We start from the raw sequence: 26,906 nt of genomic DNA on the forward strand, positions 1-26,906 counted from the left end.
ACTAATGGTATCTTCTACCGTTTGGGCAGGAAAATAAAACTGAGTATCTTCAGCATACAGTTTATACTTAACCTTGTGCTTATGTAGAATTCTAGATAGCTTAAGTGTGTAAATGCCAAATAGCAGTGGACCCAGAACGATGCCTTGGGGCACTCCTTTCGTTTGGTCTTTCCTATCTGATTTCACATTTGATATAACCACTGTAACCTTCCCGCTTTCTTCGATGCCTACTGCTCTCAGGACTTCAAGCAGCACTGCTGCTTAAAGACCTATGAGCATTCGACACAGTTGACCACAATCTGCTGCTGCAGCAGATTGTGGTCAACTGTTGTTGTTCAAGATTAAGCCACCCTTGTACTGGTACGGGCTCTTGCTCCTGGAGCAGCCCGTAGCTGGATTATCTGTAAGGATACAAAACAGGGCTTTTGGCGGTTAGTTGTTGAAATGAAAAAGGGTGACAGGCAGGATTGCAACCCCTTTGAACCTTAAGTACCCATCAGTAGGAGGGAAAGATTTATAGTAGTGAGACTCAGCGTAGTTGGAGAGTGCTGAGTAGGAACTGGAACTTATAACATCTCAGGCACAATATATATGCATGTGTGTAGTATCTGAATATTTGGCAATATATATCAAGCAAACATTACGAAAGTATAATAGTATATATACATATACATGCTCACACCTACTCACACTTACACATATGTTCCCAAAGATGTATATAACACCCATTTGCAAAAAGTGATATAGAGGGTTTGTGCATTGCAATGGGCAGATTTCGGTGGTTACCTTATTTAAACTTTGTGAGATCTCTTCTTTTTGGGGAGGTAGCGGTACATCAGCAGATTCCCATGTGTTTCTGTGGTTTTAAACTATGAGGGAATTCTTTTCCCTGGGAGGTGTGCACTGGTCAGTGGTCAACTGTGTCGAATGCTGCACTTACAGGTGGAGCATAACCAGGATGCCAGATTTTCCATTTCCTATAATTTTTACCATATCTATCATTGCACTCAACGTGGACTCTGCGGAGTGGTATTTTTCTGCACGCTGAATGATGATCACGTATAATACTGAGTGGTTTCCAAGCGTTTCCACATTTATTCGTGAACTGCCATTTCTATAAGTTTGGCAAGGACGATAGGCTCGATATTGGTCCATAGCAACTTAGATTTTCTTGATCGCCATTTCCTTTATAGGCCGGCTTTACACAAGCAAACTTTCCGCTGTTTGGGAAGGAAGCCTGTGCCAAACTCATTTTGACAACATCAAAATATAGCTCCCATAACTGATCAAACAAAGTTTTTTGCCTCTTTTTAAATCACTTGTGGGAAACGGGACGTTTTCTCAGTACTAGGTGTTTTTGGCTTTTCTCGTCGTTTTTTCGAATTCATTCATATTCAGTTCTCCAAATCTACTGAATTTGCTATTTCTCATTGTGATCATCAGAAGATCAGTATGGACCTCCTTATCTAAACTATGACACATTCTTTTTTTATTTTTTCTTCAAAGTATTTCACGAAGTTATCGGCTAGGTTTTTGTAGTCACTAATTACATCGGGTAGAACTTTTTTTTCTTGATTCCCAATATTCCGGCTAAATTTTCTTGGATTTGGGGGATTTTTCTCTTCACTAAACATTTTATTGAAATATGTTTTCTTGGTTTTCATAATTAAGTCGTTGCACTGATTCCTGGCTGTTTTATACGGTGACCAGTTTTCATTACTTCTTGAGTCTTTCGGTATTTTCCTTAGATTTTCCATTTTTCTTGTCTTTCTTTTAGCTTCACGTAATTCACTGTTAAACCATTTGGCATTTTCTTTACCTACTATTATTTGCCTTGTTACTCCTAGACATTTATCATTGTAGTTTGATGCTAATATATTTTTGCTTTAGACTAAAACAGCTTACAGTTACTTGGTCGCTCGTCAAGGTATTCTTCAAATTACACCTGCACTCCTGGCTTGTTTCTCTATTATATTCTTGGTGCTCTCAACAATAAATTCATCAACTTTTCAAGTTGGTTTTGTTTCTGTAGCTAGATTTTTTTCAGTGCATAACCTTCCCATATTTATACTAAATGTAACTAGCTTATGTATTGGAGATGTCAAACTTACTAGAGATGTCAAACATTTAGGCTCAATTTGTATGTCACTCGCAATCTTCGTTGTTTTTGTTTTGCATCACTAGATCAGTGTTATGGTTTTGTAATGAGGTCGGTTTTCTCACAACATTTACGAGGTCGTGGCTCTCACGTAACCATATAAATTCTTTGACATATTTGTCATCGTTATCGTCTAGATGTAAGCTGAAGACACCACAAATCAGAATATTTCTTTTATCAGCTAACGAATCGAGGAGATCACGGAATTCTTCTAGGAACGATCTCTTACTTGTGCTTGATGGTTTGTAAACTCATGATTTGTATGTGCTTGTTTGTGTGTATGTTGGTGTTGATGTATTCAAATGTACTAAACACATTTTGGTTCGTTATAGATACTCTGTATAATTGTTTGACAAAGATTCATTCCCACTCCACCACAGTTTTTTTTCTCTCGGTACATGGTAAAAGTTGTGGACTTTGGTGTCATTTCGTATATTTTAGAATAACCGCTCACATTATTACTTAGCCTAGTCTCCGTTAACATGAATATAGCTAGACTGTGATCATCTCTGAGACTTGTAATAGTACTGGTTTTATTTCCTACGGACTGTGTTTATGAAAGGTAGGAGGGGTGCACTGTAAGTATTACTTTCATTCCTTTTACACTACCTCCATTCATGTTCTCTTTCTTTCTTCCTTTCCACCCCCCCTCTCCTAACATTGGTTCATAGTGCAACTTTTTTGAGATTTTCCTCCTGTTACACTTTTCAGACCTTTCTACTCTCATTTTTCCTTTCAGCGCTGAATGACCTCATGGGTCCCAGTGCTTGGCCTTTGGCCTAAATTATATATATTCCATTAAGTTGCACAGAAGAAAATTATCCGGAACCATGATGAGTATTACTTTCCACCTTAGACATTTCTTCCCTAGAAAGGTAGCAGTGAGATAATCATGAGATAATCATGACGAATAATAATGATCAGGCAGCCCCATGGGCGTCCGCAGGGGGTGGGGGGGGGGGGACAAGGAGACCCATTAACCCTCATCCCTGGAATTTCTGGGAAATAATTAAAATTGCATGGAAAATACAAAATGAATAAAAAAAATTACATGGAGAATGCAAAATTAATAAGATACCACGAACATTTCTCACCTTTTTATTCAGTTTTCTAGTATTCAACATTCTATTATTATTGGTTTACTACTGCTGTTGGAACGGGAATTGGAGAGTCTGGAATCTCTTCCAAACTTGTCAATAACCCTGTTCATTATCTCTGTGTTCTCAAAATTCTCCATAGGAGATGATGTAGTTGAGCTACTTTGTTAGATTAAAAAAAAGTATCACCAATTTGCATCTAAGCACTTCGGGAAACCTTATTTTATTTTATTATTTTTTTTTTTCGAAAAAGTGGAGGGGAATACCCCCTCCCCTCCCCGACATAGATCTCCATATCATTGGCCACCGCCCTCCCCACATTTTTTTTCTGCGGACGCCCATGGGCAGCCCAGAGCCTAGCCATGGCTCCATCAGAAGTCTGAAGAGAGGATGAACCACAGCCTCGGTGGGCGTTGGAAATTCCAACCTGCGACTTCTTTAGTCGCAAAAGACGCCATCAGCAGCACGAACAGGGGACTGAATAGCTTGATAAAAGAAGTAATGATTATTATTATTCGGGAGGCAAATTTTAAACCCTTTCCCTTTTATGGTGAAATTTGAGCCATATTAATATTTCTCCAGAAATTTTGTGAACACTCTCACCTCTCAGGGTCAAATTTGTCGGGATCGGGCCACAGTTTGGGGTCGTGGTGAATCTGCCACACTGGAATCAGGATGTTGGTGTCATTGGGAATAAAGTAGTCACCCAGCTGTGAAAGAAGAAGAAAAGTAAAAAACACGTTAAGTTTGAACATAACGTCCTCTGTTATTATTATCATTATTGTTCATATGGAACAAGCCCATAAAGGACATTTACTTGAAATACAAGCTTCTAAAGTATATGGAAGACATTCATACTAAATTTAGATCAAAATCGTCGTGAAAATAAGGCATTCAACCAAGAACCATTGTCTGTTCGCCACAGAAATGTCTAACAAAAACATCCACTCACTTGGAAGTCGGCGTTCGTATCCCTGCTGATGAAGGTGATGACCGGCGGGAGGATTCTCAAGGATTCGGCAAAAATCTGGTCCAGATAGTTCAGCTTGTGGACGGTCTCGTAGGTGATGTGCTCGTATCCATCCTGGCAGGGGAACAAATAGCAACGGTGAAATGCTTCAAGATTTAGCTATCTGTCTATGATCAAATGTCATGATTGGCTTTTAATTTTTATATTTATTTTCCCTGAATTTTCCCTGTTTTGTACATTCAGTTCGTTAGGGGACACCGTCTCATTGGAGCATTTCAGCCTTCTCTCTGCCGAGTTCCAAAGCAGCGTCCAGACCGAAAGAAGATATAAAAAAGGAAGAGGAAGAGTTGGCAGTGAGAACCTTAGAGCGCCTTTAAAAGTCGAAAGTTGATAACAACTTGGCCGTTTGCAAGGACGCAAATTCAAGGGCTGAAAGACATCAGCAATAGGCCGAAGTTCTGTGTGAACATCATTCGACAACATTTTTCCTCTTTCTCATCAGATCCATTTTGAGAAGCCTATTCAGCTCTTTAGACGGCGCTCTAGATGGCAACCTACAGCGCTATCTGTATTCAGTTGATGGTGTCACAGCCAGCAATCTGTACTGCGCATCGATTTTGTTGTAGGCAGTATTTTCAATAACCAATATCAGCATAGGGATACTGTGAGGCTTTTGCGTTGATTTATGAGTTTCTCAGATTATGAAATGTGGTAAAAAGTTTATACACATACCCATGAGCAAGGGACAGATATACCCGAAGACACATCAAACAGGACAGAAGCAATACTCTTTAGTCATTAGATTACATTTTTTATTCCCAACGTTTCATAACCCATGAATACATCATCAGGGGTTCTGGATTTAAAAAGCAAATAACATTGACAATAAAAAACTGCAAAGAAAACACACAATGGCAAAGTGAGAACATAAAAAGCGACAATCGACTTAAAAAGTGAGATCTTACACAAAGGACGCCGCGGATCAGGCAAAATACTGAGACATTAATAAAAACAAACAGAACATATGAAGGACAAGACAAAATATTTATCATTTTAAAATTTGTCTTTAAAACACAACAAATTAAAAACCATATTAAGAAAATAAATAACTAAACAAAAATTATAATTATTAATGGTATGGCGTCATCATTATTTATTTACTGTATTTATTGATTTTCTTAATTTTTAGTGTTTTAAAAAACATAAAGTTTAGAAATATAATAAATATTTTTACCTGTCCCCCATATGTTCTATTTGTTTTCATTAATGTCTCAGTATTTTGCTTGATCCTCGGCGTCCTTTGTCTAAGATCTCACTTTTTAAGTCGATTTCGCTTTTTATGTTCTCACTTTGCCATTGTGTGTTTTCTTTGCAGTTTTTATTGTCAGTGTTTTTTTTAAATCCAGAACCCCTGATGATGTAATCATGGCTTATGAAACGTTGGGGATAAAAATGTAATCAAATGACTAATCACGAGTATTGCCGTCTGTCCTACTGTTTGATGTCTGTCTTCGGGCATTCCTGTCCCTTGTTCATATGGGTGTATATATATATATATATATATATATATATATATATATATATATATATATATATATATATATGTTGTGTTTTTACGTTACATGGAACCAGTGGTTATTCAGCAACAGGACCAACGGCTGTACGTGACTTCCAAACCACGTCGAGAGTGAACTTCTAACACCAGAAATACACATCTCTGACCCCTCAACGGAATGCCAGAGGATCGAACGCGCGGCCACCGAGGTGGCAGGCCAACACCAAGCCGACCATGCCACTGAGGTGCTTTTTGTACCTTAATGTAATCAATAAGAGGACATTTTATATATATATATATATATATATATATATTACTTATATATATAATATATATATCATATATATATATATATATATATATATATTATATATATATATATATATATATATATTAGTATCAGAACCTCATTTACATAGGATGGTGTCTAGCAGATATATTCATTCAGAAAAAGGTATAATTTTTCCGAATAAATAACTCCACTGAGTTACCATCCTGTTTGAATAATGTCCTCTTATTGATTACATTAAGGTACAAAAAGCACCTCAGTGGCATGGTCGGCTTGGTGTTGGCCTGCCACCTCGGTGGCCGCGCGTTCGATCCTCTGGCATTCCGCTGAGGGGTTAGAGATGTGTATTTCTGGTGTTAGAAGTTCACTCTCGACGTGGTTCGGAAGTCACGTACAGCCGTTGGTCCTGTTGCTGAATAACCACTGGTTCCATGCAACGTAAAAACACAACAACAAACAAAATATTGTGCAAGTGATTAAGTTTAACTATATATATATATATATATATATATATATATATATATATATATTATATATATATAATGTGTGTATGTGTAGTTTACAGATAAAAGATCATCGACCAATATATCTTTAGGAATGGAGACAGTCGAGCTAGTTATAGCAATTAGTCACTTACAGCAGGTACAAAGATAAAACCACTTTATGTAATCGTTAGATAATGGATACCATAGAAGTACTTTATCTGCAAACAGTTGATTTCATTGAAGTATTTGTGCATGTTTTTTTAATTTATTTATTTATAGGACATCACGATTATGACGTATAGACGACGTACAGGTGAATTTTAATAGAAATAATGAAAATAGCAGTCCTTATCACGGTATTGGCGTAAGTGGACTCAAATACCGATGAAAACAAACAAACAAATAAAGCAGTAAACAGTTGTTTTGTATTATTTTCTATTTTCGTTTGCGATCTAAATATTGTCCTTTAATATCAGGCTGTCTGCCCGCAGCGCCGATAAAGATAATCCAGGCAAAGGTCACTTGATTAATTGGGTACGAAACAGAGCGACGGAAAGCCCCAAGGAAATTCAGTGTTGTACTTGTGATTTATTGTTTATTACTTTTATTTTATTTTATTTTTTCTTTTCGATGTGACTGTGGCAGAGATTCTTAACAGGGGCGAAAGATCCATTCACGAATCACGCTCATACGTTCAAATTTAGCATCCAGAGCAACCCCAGTGCATATGCATATCCTTATGTATATGTAAATGTCGTTAAATATGACGGCGCAGTTGCAGTTTTATTAGTTTCTTACTGATCTTCTCTAACTTCCTTATAATCTTCCTCTGTTCCTCATTTAACTGAGGGAGTAAAAGCACCAAAGTTCGTTCTGATGGACGTTTATTGGTTAGGACGTTTCATCTCTTCTAGAGAGAGACATCTTCGGCTACAAATGAGAGTTTACAAAGAAATTCTTTTAAACTCATTTGTAGCCGAAGATGTCTATAGAGGAGACGAAACGTTCTAACCAATAAACGTCCATATATATATATACACATATATGATCTAAGACGTGGCAGTTACTATAGTAGATTCACATCAACTGTGCATTTGATGTCTATGCCAGTCCCTTACGACGCTCCTGATTGGCTGTTGATAAGCCAATCGCAGGGCTGGAAACTCTCAGTCTCTCCCGAGAGTTCACATGGGTAGGATCTGTGTTCCACCTCTCCTGAGGTATACTTCTTTCAGGAGAGGTGAAACATACATCCTGCCTATGTGAACTCTCGGGAGAGACTGAGAGTTTCCAGCCCTGCGATTGGCTTATCAACAGCCAATCAGGAGCATTGTAAGGGACTGGACTAGACATCAAATGCACGGCTGATGTGAATCTATTATAGTAACTTGGAGGAGGGAGTATATCTCAGGTGGTCCTTAAAATACATTTATTTGCAACGTTTCAAAACACAAGGTTCCATTTTCAAACCAAAAAAAAAAAAACAAAAATAAGTAAATAAATAAAATTTACATTAATACGCTAAAATATAAATATAATTATATAAATAATATGAATGCAAAGTTGAAGACTCAATGATAATACTGGGAAATTGTCTTCAAACTTCCATCATTGTATGTTTGAATACTATGGCACCCTGGCTCATGATCAATACGCTATGACCTTCACGACCAGAATCGGGAGTTGAATGCATTCAGGTCCTTGTGAAAGCCAAACTGCAACCTCTTACAAACTACAGATGAATATTTTCGTCTCGGACATTTAGACGTTCAAAAACTCTGGATCATATTGGAATTGAAGAAATTGGGAGGTAACTCGCAGGCATGCATTGCCACTGCTACATTTAGCCAATGGAATACCATTGCTGCTGCTCCAACATGTGCGAAAGGAACCCTTTCTAGCTAACTTTCAATAAGTAGCAGACAACTTAGGAGCTAAGAAATTGGCATTCTTCACCAAAAACAAAGGAAAATACCCAGGATCAACAGAGTTCTGGGTTAGTCCGTCCCGACATTACTGCGCACCTGTATGTTGTAGCTGGATGTCTGGAAGCTTACCATAGAGGAAAACCATGAAAACTAAGAAAGACGTGAAGGGTCACTGTGGAAAATGTTTGTCGAGATACATTCTCTCTCTCTCTCTCCCTTTCCCGACCTAAGATGAAAGAGGACCTTTGTGGAAGCCATGGACATAGTATGGTCGAGATTAAAAGGACTGACCAGGTGAAGAGCACCTTAATCCGTGTTAAGAGAGCTTCCTTGCTCTTCACTCTGGTAAGGTCAGATACTGACTGATGACTTCTTTATTTTAACTTCGACCGAGATTTTTCTTATTTTGGTCAGAGGTGGACTAACCTTCTACTCCATTAATCCTGGAAAACACCCCTTGGGTCTACGTCTCCGTATCCCTCAAGGTCAGTTAATACCAAAAAGTGTGGATTCAAAAGTTTTTCATCATTGATGTTACTGAGCTGTACCAGAAATGGTTTCCTTTATCATTTTCAGCTGACGTATAAACTCTTGTTTTGCCAATAAGAACGTCTACAATCGTTATTTTAATCAGTTCTGGCATTTAATATTATATATAATGAAATAATAGAGGCTAAAAAGGGATAGAATAATGTTCTGAAGTAGGCTATCAAAATACCATAAGCGTACGGTAGGTAAACGTTCCCTTGGAAATGAAAAATGGTTTCAGGGGCTCCTTGAAAGTATAAACCTTGGGAGTCATTTATATTATATACAACATATGGATTTATCTTATATATATTGCTATACTAACTTCATAACCTCCTCTCTTCTCCATTTTCAAATGTTTTCGATGGACTCTCCACTGAAAAATTTGAAATCCAAAAGAGAAACAAAGAACTCCTTTCTGGGATGGGCCTCCACGAGCTAGGAGAATGTAGTCCGTGCCAAATCATCACTTTATTAAGAAGCATAAGAACTGACTTCAGCTCATTCACAGCAATATCTTTAAGTCAGACACACTGTTACTAGGGTTATAAAAGAAACCAGTTTTCGCCATTCCTTTATGGCCTGCAATATTTACTGTTGACTCTACTGGTCATGTTAACTTGTACCTTGTATGGCGGTGGCCATAGCAACCTTTTACCTTCAATAGCTTCTGATAATTGTGCATACTCTCTCCACTGAGAGGCATGAAGTCCAAAATAGAAAATGAATGAAGAGGTTTGTTGTTCTTTTTAGGATTCAAGCTGCAGACAGCCAATACAGAAGACACCAATAAAAAATATAGCAAATCTGTCCATTAAGGGGTCATGAAACCTATTGTTTACACTTAACTAAATACAGTTTCTTTGCATATATGAGTATTCACGTTTATGGAATGGTATCATTTAATTCTTTTTAGCAAATATTTATCATGCATACTATTTTGAATTCAGTCTTAAACATACCAGTAACTTTCAATCCCATCAAAATTATTTTAATACAAAATCAACTTGTGTATATATCTATTATATACATCTTTGTGGGTGCTCAGTGAGTACCTCTGTGTTCAGAGTGAAGCCATATAAAGGGTAGCTTTGTTCCTTACATACTTTAATGACAAATAAAGCAAACGGGTTCCAATCTCTGAATCAGTTTAAAAATAAGATCAAATTCACTGTTTCCACACTACCTGGAAACATACATGAATTAAGGCAATAATTAATCAACAACAAAATTCCAATAACAATTGTAGGTAGAACAGTGACTTACCTCAATGTGTTCACAGAGTTCCTGATAAAGTTTCTCCTGGATGTCAGGATGACAAGCCAGGAGATAGGCCGTCGACGTCAAGGAATTCGCAGATGTCTCAAAGCCTGCAAGCAAGAACACCCATGCATTGGCTATGATCTCTTCATCTGACAGATTTTTCTTCTTTATGTCTTCTCTCGATGACTTCCGGGTAGTTTCTGACTGATGTTCTTTTGTGGTAGCTGGTGCTCCATTTGGGACATTTGTCTCATTCTGGAAGATTGGGTCTTTCTCATCTGATTCCAGCTGAGATTCTGCTGCCTCCAGCATGAGCTGCAGAACATCGATGTACTTTCTAGACGTATCCTTCCTTCTAATCTTCAGGACAGTCTTCAAGTGAGATACAATCATATTGGTCATACGTCCTGACAAGGCCAACTGGTTGCTGATGAAAGTGAAAACCTTCCCAAAGATGTTGAAATAAATTGCCAGGTGAATTGCCGGATTCATAGCATGTTTGAGGAAATACCTTGTTGCTGAGAAGAAGGCGTCATCATTTTGGTCCCTCTGGCAATTTCTCTTCATGGCCAATACGCATTCACAGATGACATCCAGAGTGAGCCCTTGGAAGAGACCGTACCATTCCAGAGGCTTCTCTTTGGTGTTGTGATCTGCCACGATCCCAAGGAGTTCGTCAACCCTCTCATTCATGATGCCAATCATGAGCTTCATCTTGGCCATTGAAAAAGTTGGCGCCAAAACAGAACGTACATCTTTCCACCTCTGGTCCCTTAACCCAACAATGCAGTGGATGACGGGTTGGGCCTCAATAATAAGCTTGGGTCTGTTAGAAAAATTATTGAAATCCTTCACAAGTACCTGTCTGATGAGGTCCAAGTCCTTGATGACAACGTTGGCCTTGGCGCCAATATAATACCCGAAGACATCCCCATACTTCTCCAGCCAGTTAGTCAGCATGTCTGTCGCTAGTGTCTTCCCTCTCAGGGTGTGTAGGCTGCCGTGGATCAAGTGGGGCTCCACATAAGGTATACCTAGACGTGCGAACAGTGACTGCTTGTACCTCCTGACACGTACCCAGTGAATAACATAAAGGGTGAAGGATATGATGCAGAGGGTCAGGGTATAGTGGGATATCCCCAGCCGTAAGAAGGACCAGACGTATGACAGAATTTCCAAAATCATTTTATTCTGTGCTTAAGAGTCTCTTAAATTAAGTGCGATTACGATCTAGACTTATATCATTTGTCTGTGGGAAAGGGAAAACAATTCTTTAAAAATCATCACTATACTCTCAGCAAGCATACTGGAAGATATATGCACATATACATACGTACATCAATACATAAAAGTATCAATATATGTATATATATTATATATATATATATATATATATATATATATATATATATATAATATATATATATATATATATATATATATATATGTATATATATATATATATATATATATATATATATATATGTAATTAGTGTGGCACAGTGTGTTATTCCAAAGGCAATAACTTAATAATACTTAAGAAAAAGGCACGAAACGGATAATAAGAAAAGAAAGAGGGATAAGAGAATGAAAATAATCAATTTTACGAAGGTATCGTTTTCTCGGACTCGACCCAAAACGATTAGGCGTTAGCCCACAGGCATCTGGTCTGCATCTCCCAGGCATCTTCGAGAAATTGGAATCCAACCCATTACGCCTCATCTCGATGATTAAGGTTGATTCTCTGGCACGCCCGACATTTGTGACACTTCAAGCGTCGGAGAATTAATGTAAGGTGGACCTTTTCAAGAGCCTTCTGTTTAATATAACCAAGGGAAATTCAAGGCTTCCTTGTTTCAAAGGTGGATCATGTGAAAATCTAAGCTCCACCCTTTCCAAAGATAGGCTCTAGTATCGACGAATCAAAAGCCATGAGTGTTGGTCATAAGACAGCCCAAAAGGAGTATCAACGAATGACCTATGAGGTTACCAAGGCATACGCCCCTAAGAAGCCAGGACATGAAGAAGGAGGCGTATACAAATTCAAAGCCTACGAATTACTGTAGAAGACCTGACAGGAAGGCGGTCTCGTATGAAGTTAGCAGCCACTAAGACACAAAAGGTCTTTCAGAAAATGCCACACCCAGTCAGAATCCAAAAATCCAAAGGCGGGGCTAAGGAGATTTCAACTGAACAAAAAGGCGAGACAGAGAGAGAGCAGCAGGGAGAAAAGGGAGCAGAGAAAAAAGGGGAACAGAGAAGCCAAGAGAGAGAACAACCGGGGAGCCTGAGGGGAGAACTGCAGTGGCATGGCCGTGAAACAGAGAAGGACAGAAGAAGAACAGGTGCAAAAGTGTGGTGTGCGAAGCAATCAAAGACAGTGAAAGTGACAATCAATACTCAGTAAAATTCCCTCGTGCCTATATACTCGTAATTGCAACAAGTGCCAATTAAGTTTTATCAGTCCAAGCCCAGTAACTCAGAAGGTGGAAAAACCTTGTAAGAACCCCTAACGAAGAATAAAACGTAATTTGTATGAATATATCAATTTCATTTCTCATCTAAAAGTAGAACCCTTCCTTTTAACGAATTCCAGATTAAGAACATTGAGCAAGACAAGAAGAATTTATATAAGCCTAATTCCCCAAAGTACAGCCTTCACGGCACACGTTACCTTAGATCTGTGCAAAGAAAGTAAGTACCGTCACAGATAAATTGGTGGCAGAGCGACGGGATACGATGAGATAAAGATTGATATAGTGACAAGATTAATTGATGTCGAGCGGTATGATAGGAAGACAAAGACACAGCAAAGAAATGATGATCAGCGACGCGAATGACAGTTAAAAACAGCAGGGAGAGAGCCGCGAAACGGAATCAAAAGTTTAGTGTCGGCATAAGAGATTTCAATCCATTCACGCCACTCGAAATAGAAGGTTCTCCCCCAAAAAGACAGTACCAGTGCTTCCCCAAATTCAAAGACAGTTATCGAGTCGTAACAATAAAAGCGCTCCAAAAAAAAAGCCACCCACACTTTGCGAAAGAAAAACTCCACTCCGAAGAACAGTAAAAGAACTTCCACTAGAAGAACAAGATATCGAAAGCGTAAAGAATATATCAAGAGGAAAGAAAACATAATCCCGAAAACGCATCAGTCAACGCAATCGAGAGAGAGAGAGAGAAGTCCCCTTCCCGCAGACGTAACAACGCATCATTCAACGCGCTGGTAGGCGAACGCAAGCTGTCAGACGTAAACCCGGGAGTCGAAGACGACGAAAGAAGTTAAGTCCAAAATAATATCCTCACACTTACATAACATTAAACTCTGTTAAAAGTAAATTACGCGATTAACATTTCAGTTAGACAATTTCTGGTATTTCAAGATTAAAAGATTTTCCCTCTGAACCTTTTTTTTTGGCAACGAAACTACGATATTTCTTTAGTTTACTAATTATAACTAATCAGCTACTAAGACCTTTTCCCGAACATTTGTATTTACTAACCAATAACTTTAAATTTTAATTTCTAATTTTGATTGTGTCATTTTATGTTATTTTTTGTGATTTTGGTTGTTTTGCGATTTCTTGTACTTTGTTTTGTTTTTTTTGTTTTAGTATTTGCTTTTACTTTTATTCGTTACGTCGAATGAATGTTTACTTGTTTTTATTTTGTTTGTTTAGGATAACAAGGGTAAATCACGGGAGGTCTCTCGTTAGCGTACACTTTACGGTCAGTTCAGTATCGTTTTACCAGAACTATTAAGAGGGTTTTGTTGTTGTTTAAGAATCGCTTACCGATAACGTAAGACTTTGAGAATATTTCTGGGGAAAATTCTTTTATTTTTTTGGTGATCGAATACTTTAGTAAAAATACTTTATTGTTATTATCATTTTCTTTCGGGTTAATACTGTCATAACTTTGATACTTTTAATGATACTCAGTACTTAAGAAAATTTCCATTAACGAGTCGATGGTCAAAGGGAGACCGACTCCTTATCAGAACGTAAGAACGCCTGTGCTCACGAGAAGTCAAACAAGGAAATTAACCATGCCGGAAGGTACACAGTCCGCGAATTCGAGCGCAGCAGTAATGGGAACACATAAGGGACATGTGATTAATCACATAGCTAAATTTTGCGGAAGAAAGGATGGTCAGTTAGCTTGTAACTTAGAAAACTGGATAGAGCAGGTGGAGACACGCCTAGATAGCATAACGGGGACAGATAGAGAAAAGCTTATCGAAGCCAAGAGTTATCTTGATTTGGAAGCCGGAGGAGACTTAGAACGATACGTCCACTCCGAGACTTACCGAGATCTTAAGAATTGGGAAGAACTGAAACGGTATTTTAGGAAGGTCTATTCCACAGTTGGTGAAAGAGATCCAGTTACTAGCTTGGCAAGGATAGTGCGTCAATTTAAGTTAGACGAAAGACGTTACCAAGAGTTTAGCTCTCAGTTGTATAACAATATGAATGAATGGGGTAACTTCATGGAATCCACAGGTTGGATAGAGGTAGAAGGAGGCAAGCAAAAAATGCTAATGAGTCATGTTAAAAAAAATATTTAGACTAGCAATAATGATTGGAAGCCTGCCAACGGAAGTCATTGCAAGGATGACTCGTAAGTGGGAGACATCCGATGATGTAGCAGAGATTGAAGAGGAGGAAACAAAAATCCTAGGTAGAAGACCTGAAGGGAATCCTATATACAGACCTTTAGTCGCTATAGGACAAAAGGAAAAGGGTCCAAATAGATCTAGGACACCATCTAGAAATCAGAATAAGATGCCAGGTAAATCTTCTCAAGGAGGATTTTCGACAGTCACGTGTTATAACTGTCAGAAGAGAGGACATTATGCCAGTGACTGCCGAGGGATAGCCTTCTGTCCTTTCCATAAGAGAACAGGACATAGTGCTCGAGAATGCAGAAATAAATTTGTTTCAGCTCCTAGAGGTAGATCTCAGTCGAGAGGCAGAGGTAGAAACCAAAGTCAATCTCCCCCAGCTAAAGAAAATAGAGATTCCGCTCCAAATAGATATCCCAATCAAACAGCAAGCATAGGTTATGAATCAGTTCAGTCAACGTCAGACGACGCAATGGGAAATTTTCTGCTTACTGGTACAATGAATCTTCCTCTATAACAGAGAGAACGTCCGGAATGTCAAGGCTAAACCCAGCTACACAGGTTAGCAAAGTTGATGTAGGGAATGAATATAATTATAGACCATTATTTCCAGCCCATGTCGGTCTAGAGAAACCTATTATTACATTCTTTGATACGGGTAGTCCTAAGAATATAATGTCAGAAAAGGTGTATCGTTTGTATTTTTCTCACTTAAGTTTGAACACAGCAGTAGATTGTAGAATCACAGACGTCCAGGGTAATGATATCCACGTAATTGGACAGTTAGATTTTCCATTTAGGCTAGGAAGAATTGCTCTAAGAGAAAAGGTTCTGGTAGCCAGAGATATACAATTAGCTTTTGCTCATTTGCTGATAGGTTACCCAACTATGGCTAGACAAGGGATAAGCATTGATGCCCCTAGGGAACAACTAGTGATTAACAACGGTCGTGAGATTTCTAGAATACCAATATGCAAGTCAATTAAAAGAACCCAGACTCAAGAGAATCCCACACTGAAAGGTATCTTAAAGAAGGATAAGACAGAGGGAAGATATCCAGAATGCATCACGAGTTCACAACAGATCATTAACCTCTTAGAATCAAATCAATGCACTTATTTAAAGTTAGAGAGGGAATTAAGACTTAAACCAGGAGAAAGTACTTGGGTAGAATGTATAGTAAATCCAATTTTTGAAGGAAAGGAAATTCTCACGCTTACTGAAAAGTCGCAAGTAAACGGAATAAATTATTCTTCTAGTTTACATGAAGTCAGACAGAGCAAAATAGCGTTACAGATTACGAATAACAGAGGAGGAAAGGTTAAGTTAACACCAGGTACAGAGATAGGCCTAGCAGAAGTATACTCCATACCTATCCGAGTTGTAGAAAGGGAAACGGTAGCAGCAATTAGTAAAGGAAATGAAAATTACGCTCAGGACAAAAAACTGAGAAGAGCTAAGATAGGATCTCATTTAAAGGACATTAAGGAAAACCATGTTAGAGAAGAATTCATAGACTTATTGTGCGAATATCAGGATATAGTCGCTCTAGACGGCGACACCTTGGGAAATACACGCGAAATAACGCACAAGATAGACATTCCATCGAACACAAAGCCAATCTACATACCAGCCTATAGAGTAGCACATTCCCAGAAGGAGATCATTGAAAGAGAAGTACAAAGAATGAATAGGCAAGGAATAATAGAACCATCTAAATCCCCATGGTCCTTTCCACTTTTGCTAGTTCCTAAAAGGGACAAAACTTATAGAATAGTTGTGGATTTCAGAAAATTGAACCAAATTACTGAAAATGATCCTTATCCAATGCCGTCAATGCGAGATCTTATCGCCACTATAGGGTCCAAGAGATACTTCACCACAATAGATTTATTGCAAGGATTCTTGCAAATCCCTCTAGACGAAGAAAGTAAACCTTTGACTGCTTTTTCCACTAGTAACGGCAGATACCAGTATGTAAGAATGCCTTTTGGTCTAAAGTCAAGTCCGGTAACTTTTGTAAGATTAATGGATAAAATTTTGGGCGATTTACTAGGCAAAGACGTACACTGTTACATAGATGATTTGGTAATAGCAACAGACACTATAGAGGAACACATAGACTTAGTCAGAGAAGTCCTAAAGAGATTAAGAAAAGCCAACCTGAAGCTTAAACTGAAGAAGTGTAACTTCCTTAAAAGGAAAATAGACTACCTTGGTCATACACTAAGTGAAAAGGGCGTAGAAGTAAACGACTTAAAGATTAAGTCAATCAAGGAATATCCTACACCTCAGTGCAAGAAGGACGTAAAGTCATTCTTAGTTTAGCAGGTTTTTACCGCAAGTTCATAGGGAACTTTGCAGTCATATCAGCTCCACTAACTGAACTTTTAAAGGAACCCGTCTCATTTACATGGACAGACAAGCAGCAAGAAGCATTTGATGAGTTGAAAGAAAGATTAACACATCCCCCAGTACTTAGCTTCCCAGACTTTGGCAAAGAATTCTTTTTAGCCACGGACGCAAGCCACATTGGTATAGGAGCATGTTTAATGCAAAAACAAGATAATAAGTATAATGCGATAGCTTATTACAGTAGGAAATTAAAGCCCTCAGAAGTGAACTACTCAGTAACAGACCTCGAGTCTCTAGCTATAATAGACGCTTTAAAGCATTTCAGATATATAATTTTTGGTTACAAGATAACCGTGTTCACGGATCATTCAGCTGCAGTAGAAATGCTAAAGAACCCTAATTTTTCTGGACGAAGAGCCCGTTGGTTCATGACAGCCCAAGATTATGATATAGAGGTGAAATATGGTCCCCTGGGAAGACGAATAAGGTAGCAGACGCATTATCAAGATATGTGTCACAAGGTGATAGTATAAATATGATAAGTCAAGAAGAAGAAAAGAATGAAACAATGTAGCAGTGACTAAATGTACTCACCATGCACTATACAGAGGAGCTTTCCCGGCAAAATTTCATAAAAGAACAAGAAGAGATGAAGATATAAGGGAACTGTTTAAATACGTTAGAAACGAAAGAAAACAGCCAACAAGAATTAACCGAACTAGGTAGGAAGGTTGGATGTCCCACAGATGCATTAACGGACATAGATGGCGTATTAATTTGGATGTGTCACGAATATGACCCATTTGGTCAATTTCTAGGTGTACTGCACAAAAGATTAGTACCTAAGAGTCTAAGAAACAAGGTCATTGAGCTAATGCACGACGATGACATGAGAGCTCACCCAGGAAGGGATGAGACAATTAGACTAATCCAGAGAACTTTCCATTGGAAGGGAATTCACAAGGATGTTAGTAATTATGTGAAAAGCTGCAATATATGCAACAGCTACAAGGGAAGAACAGACAAGGAAGTACCACTAGGGAAATATCCTATCCCACAGACTCCTTTCGAAAGAGTATCTATTGATCTTATCATAATCTTCATACCACGAGTAAAGGGAATAAGAATATACTAGTATGTATCGACGCGCTCACGAGATATACAGAGTTGGTACCACTAACTAGTAAAAGTGCCAAGGAATGTGCAATCGCTCTCTTTGATAAGATATTTTGCAGATATTCTGCCCCACAGCTCATTATTTCTGATAATGGGACCGAGTTCAACAACTCGTTAGTTCAAGAAATTTGTAACGCCTTTAAGGTAGAAAAGGTAGCGATACAGCCGTATCACCCAGCTAGCAATGGCTTGGTAGAAAGGAATAACAGAAAGGTTTTAGACGTATTACGTCACACAGTAGGACAGGATCCTGACTGGACGTCAATTTACCTTTAGTCCAATTATTCATTAAATGCAAGGCATCATACGAGTACTCGAGCAACTCCCATAAAAGCTTTGTATGGGTATGAACCCAGATTACCTTATGCATGGCTGAATCAGCCAATACAGCCAAACTACTCTGAAGATATCATGAGATAAGAATCGGAAACTTTAAAGTAATACACAAGCAATTGCACAAGAATCTAGAAGAAGCCCAGCAGAATATTGAAGAGAAGCATCAGAATAAGGATTAAGGCCTGTAGACTACAAGAAAGGGGATGAAGTCTATATTAAGAAGGAAGTAAGAAGTGGTATTAATTATAAGTTAGCCACAAAATTCACAGGACCATACAAGGTCGTAGACGTACAAGAAACTAAGATAAAGGTTAAGAAAATGAATAACCAAATGCCTTCCACATATGCTGAATCATTAGAAGAAGAAGAATTTTGGATAAACAAGGACAAGGTCAAGAGAACCAAAGAAGTTGAAGAATCCGAAATGACAGAGACGTCAGAAGAAATTCCAGAAGAAGGAACTAGATATAACCTAAGAAATAGAAGAGTCACTTTTCAGTGAAACAGAAGAACAAACCCATTAATTCATCCAATTATTCCCATGTATTTATTTGATTTCTTTATTGCTAAGTTTACCTTCATCGGTCGACTTAGGAATAATCTTTTATTGTTGCAATTCTTACTTTAATTAGTCGGTTTGTAGCAATTTTTTTTGAGTTACGTGCACTAACTTCAAATTTATTTTGACTTGAAGGGAATTATTTGGGTATGTAAGAAACGATTCAATGCGCAGTATAAGAATTTCAAGACGTATATTAAGTTTAATCGTTCCACAAGAACATTCTAAGAAGTATAAGAATAAATAAGACGGGTTAAGATAGATATTAAGTGATTTTAAGATAAGAGAATTCGTTTCAGAAATGATTAAGATATTGAAGGGGCAATTAATACACTTATTTTGTTCAAATCTATTAAATGTTGATTGATGAAAACTTACTAATAAGATATTAATCAACAAAGACTCACTAACAAGATGTTAATTGATGAAGACTCATTAACAAGATAGTAGTTGTTGAAAACTTACTAACAAGATATTGATTGGTGAAAACTTACTAATTGTTGTCACAGTAGAAGAAACCTACAAGTATTAACCACTAACCGGTTCCTTTAACCGAGTTGCCAATTTTGTTTTAGTATCAAGCAGTGAAGTTATATTGTTTAATGTACAAGGTTACTCAGGAATTACAGTAAGAATGTCCAATGAAATTTTGCATAAACACAATACACACTCTCAGTAGGAAGTCAAGGACTCACTTGTTATTGCATACAAATACACAAGGATATTTTCTCCAAGGACTTGTCACCAAGTAGCAGGTCGCAGCAAACAAGAAGCCATCAAGTGTCGTCAACGAAGAACGAAATTATTTTCCATAAAAGAAAGACGATATCCACCTAGATAGAATAGGACTGAGGACTGAACCAATCATGTACTGTAAACTTGGATAGTTATCATTTTTTTTGCTTCTACCATGCATTTATATAACTTTGTGACTTAAGGGCTTATGTATGTTAAACTTTCAGTTTTTCTTGTTTTTTGGTGATTTATTTTTGTTTGCATCAGTTTCACGTTTCTTAATGTGATTTACTCATATTTGAATTCACTTTGATGATTCCTTTAATTACTTAATCAAGTACTTGTTCATATTCATATTCAGTTTTAATGTTTCTCTGAATGTTACTTACTCAAGAATTTACTCATGTTTACATTCAATTGATGTTGCCCTTAACGTTACTTAATCAAGATTGCTCATGTTTACATTCACTTTTGATGTTTTTGAGTTAAAGTTTCAATATGATTTCCAAGAAGCATAAGTTAGGAGTCCTCTTGTAGGTATAATAATATTTGCTTCAGCTTAGATAACGCTGTCGGAGTCAGCGAGGTAGCGGGCCGAGACTGTAATAGTGTGGCACAGTGTTGTTATTCCAAAGGCAATAACTTAATAATACTTAAGAAAAAGGCACGAAACGGATAATAAGAAAAGAAAGAGGGATAAGAGAATGAAAATAATCAATTTTACGAAGGTATCGTTTTCTCGGACTCGACCCAAAACGATTAGGCGTTTAGCCCCACCAGGCAATCTGGTCTGCATCTCCCAGGCATCTTCGAGAAATTGGAATCCAACCCATTACGCCTCATCTCCGATGATTAAGTGATTCTCTGGCACGCCCGACATTTGTGACACTTCAAGCGTCGGAGAATTAATGTAAGGTGGACCTTTTCAAGAGCCTTCTGTTTAATATAACCAAGGGAAATTCAAGGCTTCCTTGTTTCAAAGGTGGATCATGTGAAAATCTAAGCTCCACCCTTTCCAAAGATGGCCTCTAGTATACGACCGAATCAAAGCCATGAGTGTTGGTCATAAGACAGCCCAAAAGGAGTATCAACGAATGACCTATGAGGTTACCAAGGCATACGCCCTAAGAAGCCAGGACATGAAGAAGGAGGCGTATACAAATTCAAAGCCTACGAATTACTGTAGAAGACCTGACAGGAAGGCGGTCTCGTATGAAGTTAGCAGCCACTAAGACACAAAAGGTCTTTCAGAAAATGCCACACCCAGTCAGAATCCAAAAATCCAAAGGCGGGGCTAAGGAGATTTCAACTGAACAAAAAGGCGAGACAGAGAGAGAGCAGGGAGAAAAGGGCAGAGAGGGAACAGAGAAGCCAAGAGAGAGAACAACCGGGGAGCCTGAGGGGAGAGCTGCAGTGGCATGGCCGTGAAACAGAGAAGGACAGAAGAAGAACAGGTGCAAAAGTGTGGTGTGCGAAGCAATCAAAGACAGTGAAAGTGACAATCAATACTCAGTAAAATTCCCTCGTGCCTATATACTCGTAATTGCAACAAGTGCCAATTAAGTTTTATCAGTCCAAGCCCAGTAACTCAGAAGGTGGAAAAACCTTGTAAGAACCCCTAACGAAGAATAAAACGTAATTTGTATGAATATATCAATTTCATTTCTCATCTAAAAGTAGAACCCTTCCTTTTAACGAATTCCAGATTAAGAAACATTGAGCAAGACAAGAAGAATTTATATAAGCCTAATTCCCCAAAGTACGCCTTCACGGCAAAAGTACCGTTAGATCTGTGCAAAGAAAGTAAGTACCGTCACATATATATATCACAGGTAACAGGTCGGCTACTTGGAATGTTAACTTGATCGTGAATAATAGTACGCAAAGGTGGAAGAGAACATTATGCAAGATGTCGAGGTATGAAACCTCATCATCAAGCTGAAATTATTGAAAAGACCTCAAAATCGTTGAAGATGCGATAAAAATTAATCATCTAACTATAAATCTATAGAATAGATAAAGGAAATGAAATATTAAGTTCTGTAAAACAATGCATTTCATTGTATTTTCAATCACTTTTACGTTTTGTTAGTTAGTTCAGCCTGATGATGAGGATTATCTAACTCGAAAGCTTCCATAATGTAATGTACTACCCAACCGTAACAATGTTATCATCAAATCGAAATATGAAATATCCTATCTGCTGCCCTATATATATATATATATAGATATATATATATATATCTATATATATATATATCTATATATATATAGATATTTATATATATATATATATATATATATTATATATTATATATAAATTTATATTATATATAGGGACCAGAATGTCTGTTTGTATGATGCTATACAAATCCACATTTCTTGACTGATTTTGGTGAATCTTAAATATAAGTCAATATCAAACCAGGAAGGGTCATGGTGAAAACAGGATTAAAATCGGACCATTGGTTGGGTGAAGGGCAGTGTGGGGAGGGCTGAAATGTAAAAATTACCGAAAACAACAGATATTGACACTTCTGATGCCCCTCAAGTCCAAGGTCAACCCTGATGGGGGAGAGGGAAAAGGGGTGGGAAGGGGGTGACAAGTAAAAATAACTGGAAACGACAAATATAATTGTCTAAACCCTAGTTTTTGAGGTTGCTAAGATGAAGAGTGACACTCCTGGTGCCCTACAAGTCCAAGTTCAGCTCAATATAAAAAATAACCAAAAATGACAGATATTAGTGTCTAATCCATAGTTTTTGAGGTTGCTGAAATGAATGGTAAACTCCTGATGCCCTTCAACCCCAAGTTCAGCCCCAATAGGGAGAAGGGGACGACATGTAAAAATAACAGAAAACAACATGCGTGTCTTAATTTATAGTTTTCAAGGGTACTGAGATGAAGAGTGACACTCCCGATGCCCATTGAGTCCAAGTTCAGCCCCGATAGGAATGGTGGTGGGGTTGGGCTGGTTGAGAAGGGGTAAAAAATAAAATGTCAAAAATGACAGATATTAGTGCCTAATCCGTAGTTTTCGAGATCACTGGTATAAATAGAGACACTCCTGATGCCCATCACATCCAAGTTCAGCCCTAATAGGTGTGGAGGGTGAGAAGTGGTGAAATATAGAATGTCAAAAATGCTGGACAATGTAAGTGAAGTAACTATCTTAACAGGGAAGGGAGAGAGTGAGAGGGAGAGGAAGTGAGAGAGAGAGAGTAGAGGGGGTCTCAGGGTGGTGAGAGAGTTTATTGGTTGTCATTCAGAGTTTTCCCAGGCAGCGCTGGGTTGGTCAACTAGTAAATATACTATATATATATATATATATATATATATATATATATATATATATATTTTGTTTATTATAAAGATAATTTTGGAAATGCTCGGGGAATGTTGCAATATATGAATCTCTTTTGGAATATGATGGGCTCATGTTTAATACTGAATTTTGTTTTGTACTATTGCAACATAACTACCAAAGAACCATCCACTACTCTAAGAGAGCTCCAACTTAAGGTGCAGAAGATACAATTTTAAAGTACTTCCTTCAATGGGTCTTACTTAGAACAAAGGGCAATTTTTTCCGCGAACTTGTGTTCATCCATGTTGGTACTAATATGTTTACTATAAGCAATTAAAGCAATGCATGTGGGAATAAAACTTTGCAAAGGCTTCAGTGCAAAGTATGGTACTAGACATCGTCTGGGTCCAGAGAAGAAGAGACGAGTATGACGTCACAATAACAACATAACTTCCCACAGTGAGTCAAAGATGTGAAGTTGTGAATGGCTCAGTGTATATAGGAATCTGCCTCGCTGTTGGTGAGTCTTCAGTGATGGTTATATAGGGCAGGTAATGGTCCTTGGAAACCTCTGTTATTTTCACTCATCGCTGATGACAATATATCAACAATATCCTTTGAAGATGGCCGGGAATTTCACGATACGACTAATATATATAATATAATTACATGGCACTGCAATTTCACAGAAAATTTAACGGCAAAATGATGCAACTTTTCTGATATTTAGTCCTTGTTATATCTTCGAAACTGTTCTATCGAATTATTTTCTTTTCATACTAAAATAGTCATTTCAGTATTAGTTTAGCACACACTCGGAAAGCTTACTACTTTAAAACTTAGAACACCCAATCCCATTGTCAACCCCGCGTGTATTATGAGACAGGATTCACTCATACACAGTACTGTTTAGCACAGAGGTCGGAATCCAACTGAAAGCAGAGTACTAATGAATTAAGGGATAAGGACAATGAACACCCAGTGAACCGCGGCTTCAGATTAGGGCTCGGCGAGAGGTTACTGTGCGTCGTACACAGCATCCGAGCTGTGTACGATGATTTAGCAAATTGAACTCGATACCTTTTGTCATTTTCCACTTAATCTGTTTCACTGGTATGACCTATAATACCTCTTTCTTATGCCCTAGAAACCTTGCTTAATAATACCAAATTCAATATTATAGATAGAATATTATTAAATAAAATTTGACAATTTAAAACTGTGTGGCTGTTATGTAAGATGATAATCGTGAGCAGAATACTGTTTCTCATGTTAGGGCCTCAAAAACACCTCGTTTCGACGAATGGCATGTATTCTTTCGTAGTTTTGATATAAGAAGAGTATTGAAAAGTTAATTGAAAAGTCAGTGAAAGCAGGAACATTTTATGCCAACATTTGTGCTGAAAATCCGGTGCCATTCACTCTACAGCAATTAAAAACGCCAGGCTTTTTATCCAGCACAAATTTCGCCAAGGTTTCATCATTATTATCATCGAATATTTCCTCCATCTGAGTAAAAGTTTTCAAGTGCCCGTCTTTCACAACAGGGATACCACCTGTTTACACGCTCGCGCAACGCAATACATAAGAATCTTAAGCCAGGGTGTAGGCACCGCAGCTTTCGTTTCGCAAAGACACTTTGATCGGTATAAAGTTTTAAATTCGTTACGCTTCTGGGTTCTAGCTTCGACGTGCTCACTCCACTGCGCGCGCGCACATACACAATCAAATGTATTCTGTGCGAATGATTACAGTAGGGTATTACTATAGACAGCAGCTTTTGTAGTTTATTGTTATTGAACCCTAACCATAAGAAATGACAGATATATAAGAGAAGACCTAACACCAAGTCCCATCGCAAAGGACATTACGTACCTTTCCAAAGCTTGGCCCACGTACCGTCTGGCCTGAGGTACTACCTTCAATCTGCATGCATGATAGACGCTCCCACCGCTCCCCCAACTGTCCCGCACAGCTTTATAACGGTGTGTAAACCTGGGGTTCATTATCCCTATGCTGTCGATATTCAACAGGAAAAAATGTATGGTATTTAATGAAGAGATTATTCTTATTAATATTATCGCTTGCACTTGTAGTATTATCTAAGATGTGAACCAGCTAAATACAGTGATCAACAAGCAAATGAATTGATCATACAAAAAGAAAAAATTAAAAGGCCAAGGTGAATTAGAATACAGTAAAATATAAGTAACAGTCAACAGACTCAGAGCTACAGAACAATAGGTGAATCCAAGAAGTGGAAGATCTTGACGGTTCGTGACTTGGCCCCACAATGCAACGGTCTTTGTTTTTACGAATGATTTCCGATATTCGAATGTCCTGGGTTTGAAATTCTGCCATAAACGTTGATTTATTTACCCATCGACCAATCAGTTCGCTCTTCAAAACTATAGATCGATTATCTCCGTAACTGCAACCCCCTTTCATTCCTTTAACTCTACCTCCTTTCATATTCTTTCTTTCCTCTTACTTCCCACCCTCTTCTAACAACTGCTGCTTATTGCAGCTGCGAAGGTTACCTTCTGTTACATCTTTGTAACCTTTTACTCTCCATTTTCCTGTCAGCTCCGAATGACCTCATAGGTTCCAGCACTTGGCTTTCGGTCTAAAATGTATGTATAATTTGTTAGTATACTTCCCCTGAATGTCGAACAGGCACTAATACAACTTTTACCTTTAGTGTGCATTTGTATTTTATACGCGACCATCTTTGTAAATCTCTGGCTAAATCCAGATTAATCGAACAACGATAAAAGTAAGTTCCGATATTTTAATACCTGAAAATAGAACCACATTGCCGACAGTAATATAGTAAGTACTTTTCACCTGTGTTTCTCTGTTGGGCCTTTCGTTTGACATCTCGCCTTCATATATAATCGCATATACCGTATAAGATTTGTAGATGACTTAGTTGCGCTCAGTGAATCAGGGGAGGAATTACAAAAGCTGATAGAAGATTTGAATAGCCAAAGCAGAGATGTTGGACTGGAAATGAATATGAGTAAAACTAAGATAATGTTCAATGAAAATACAGACAGCAAATAAGAGTTATGGACTGGCCTCTAGAGATTGTTATTGAATATACGTATTTAGGGCAGACAGAAAGTGTTTCCCCAGAACATGAGACCGAAATTAAAAGAAGGATACGCATGGGATGGAGAGCAAAATGAGATTATGAAAAGTAAAATGCCCCTTTCTCTAAAAAGACAAGTATTTAATCAGATTGTCATACCAGTATTAACTTATGGATCAGAAACTTGAAGCCTTACCAAAGCCTTAGAACATAAGCTAGTCACAACTCAGAGAGCTATGGAAAGAATAATGATGGAAATAACACTAACAGACAGAAAAAGAGCAACATGGATACGAGAGCAAAAACTAAAAGTTAGGGAGTGTGTTCTAAAACGCAAGTAAGAAAAAGAAATGGCAAGGACATAATAATGAGAATGTTCAGATAACTAGAGGGATTGGACCAAAATGAATGGAAGCAGAATGGTATCCCTCGGGATTGCAAACGAA

General features: G+C 37.9%; 1 protein-coding gene across 1 annotated transcript in view; it reads right to left on the reverse strand.

Moving 5' to 3' along the window:
• LOC135199619 (uncharacterized) overlaps window positions 1–24,376 on the reverse strand; it is a 66,867-nt gene extending 42,491 nt beyond the window's left edge. Inside the window, exons 1-4 of the mRNA XM_064227776.1 lie at window positions 24,266–24,376; window positions 10,277–11,522; window positions 4,208–4,339; window positions 3,859–3,965 (exon numbers count right to left, since the gene is read on the reverse strand). Coding sequence (XP_064083846.1) covers window positions 3,859–3,965; window positions 4,208–4,339; window positions 10,277–11,458 — 1,421 coding nt within the window. The 5' untranslated portion in view covers window positions 11,459–11,522; window positions 24,266–24,376. The remainder of the gene's footprint in view (window positions 1–3,858; window positions 3,966–4,207; window positions 4,340–10,276; window positions 11,523–24,265) is intronic.
• Between the last annotated feature and the right edge of the window lie 2,530 nt (window positions 24,377–26,906).

This window comes from Macrobrachium nipponense, chromosome 26, assembly GCF_015104395.2.
Source record: "Macrobrachium nipponense isolate FS-2020 chromosome 26, ASM1510439v2, whole genome shotgun sequence".
Lineage (NCBI taxonomy): Eukaryota > Metazoa > Arthropoda > Malacostraca > Decapoda > Palaemonidae > Macrobrachium > Macrobrachium nipponense.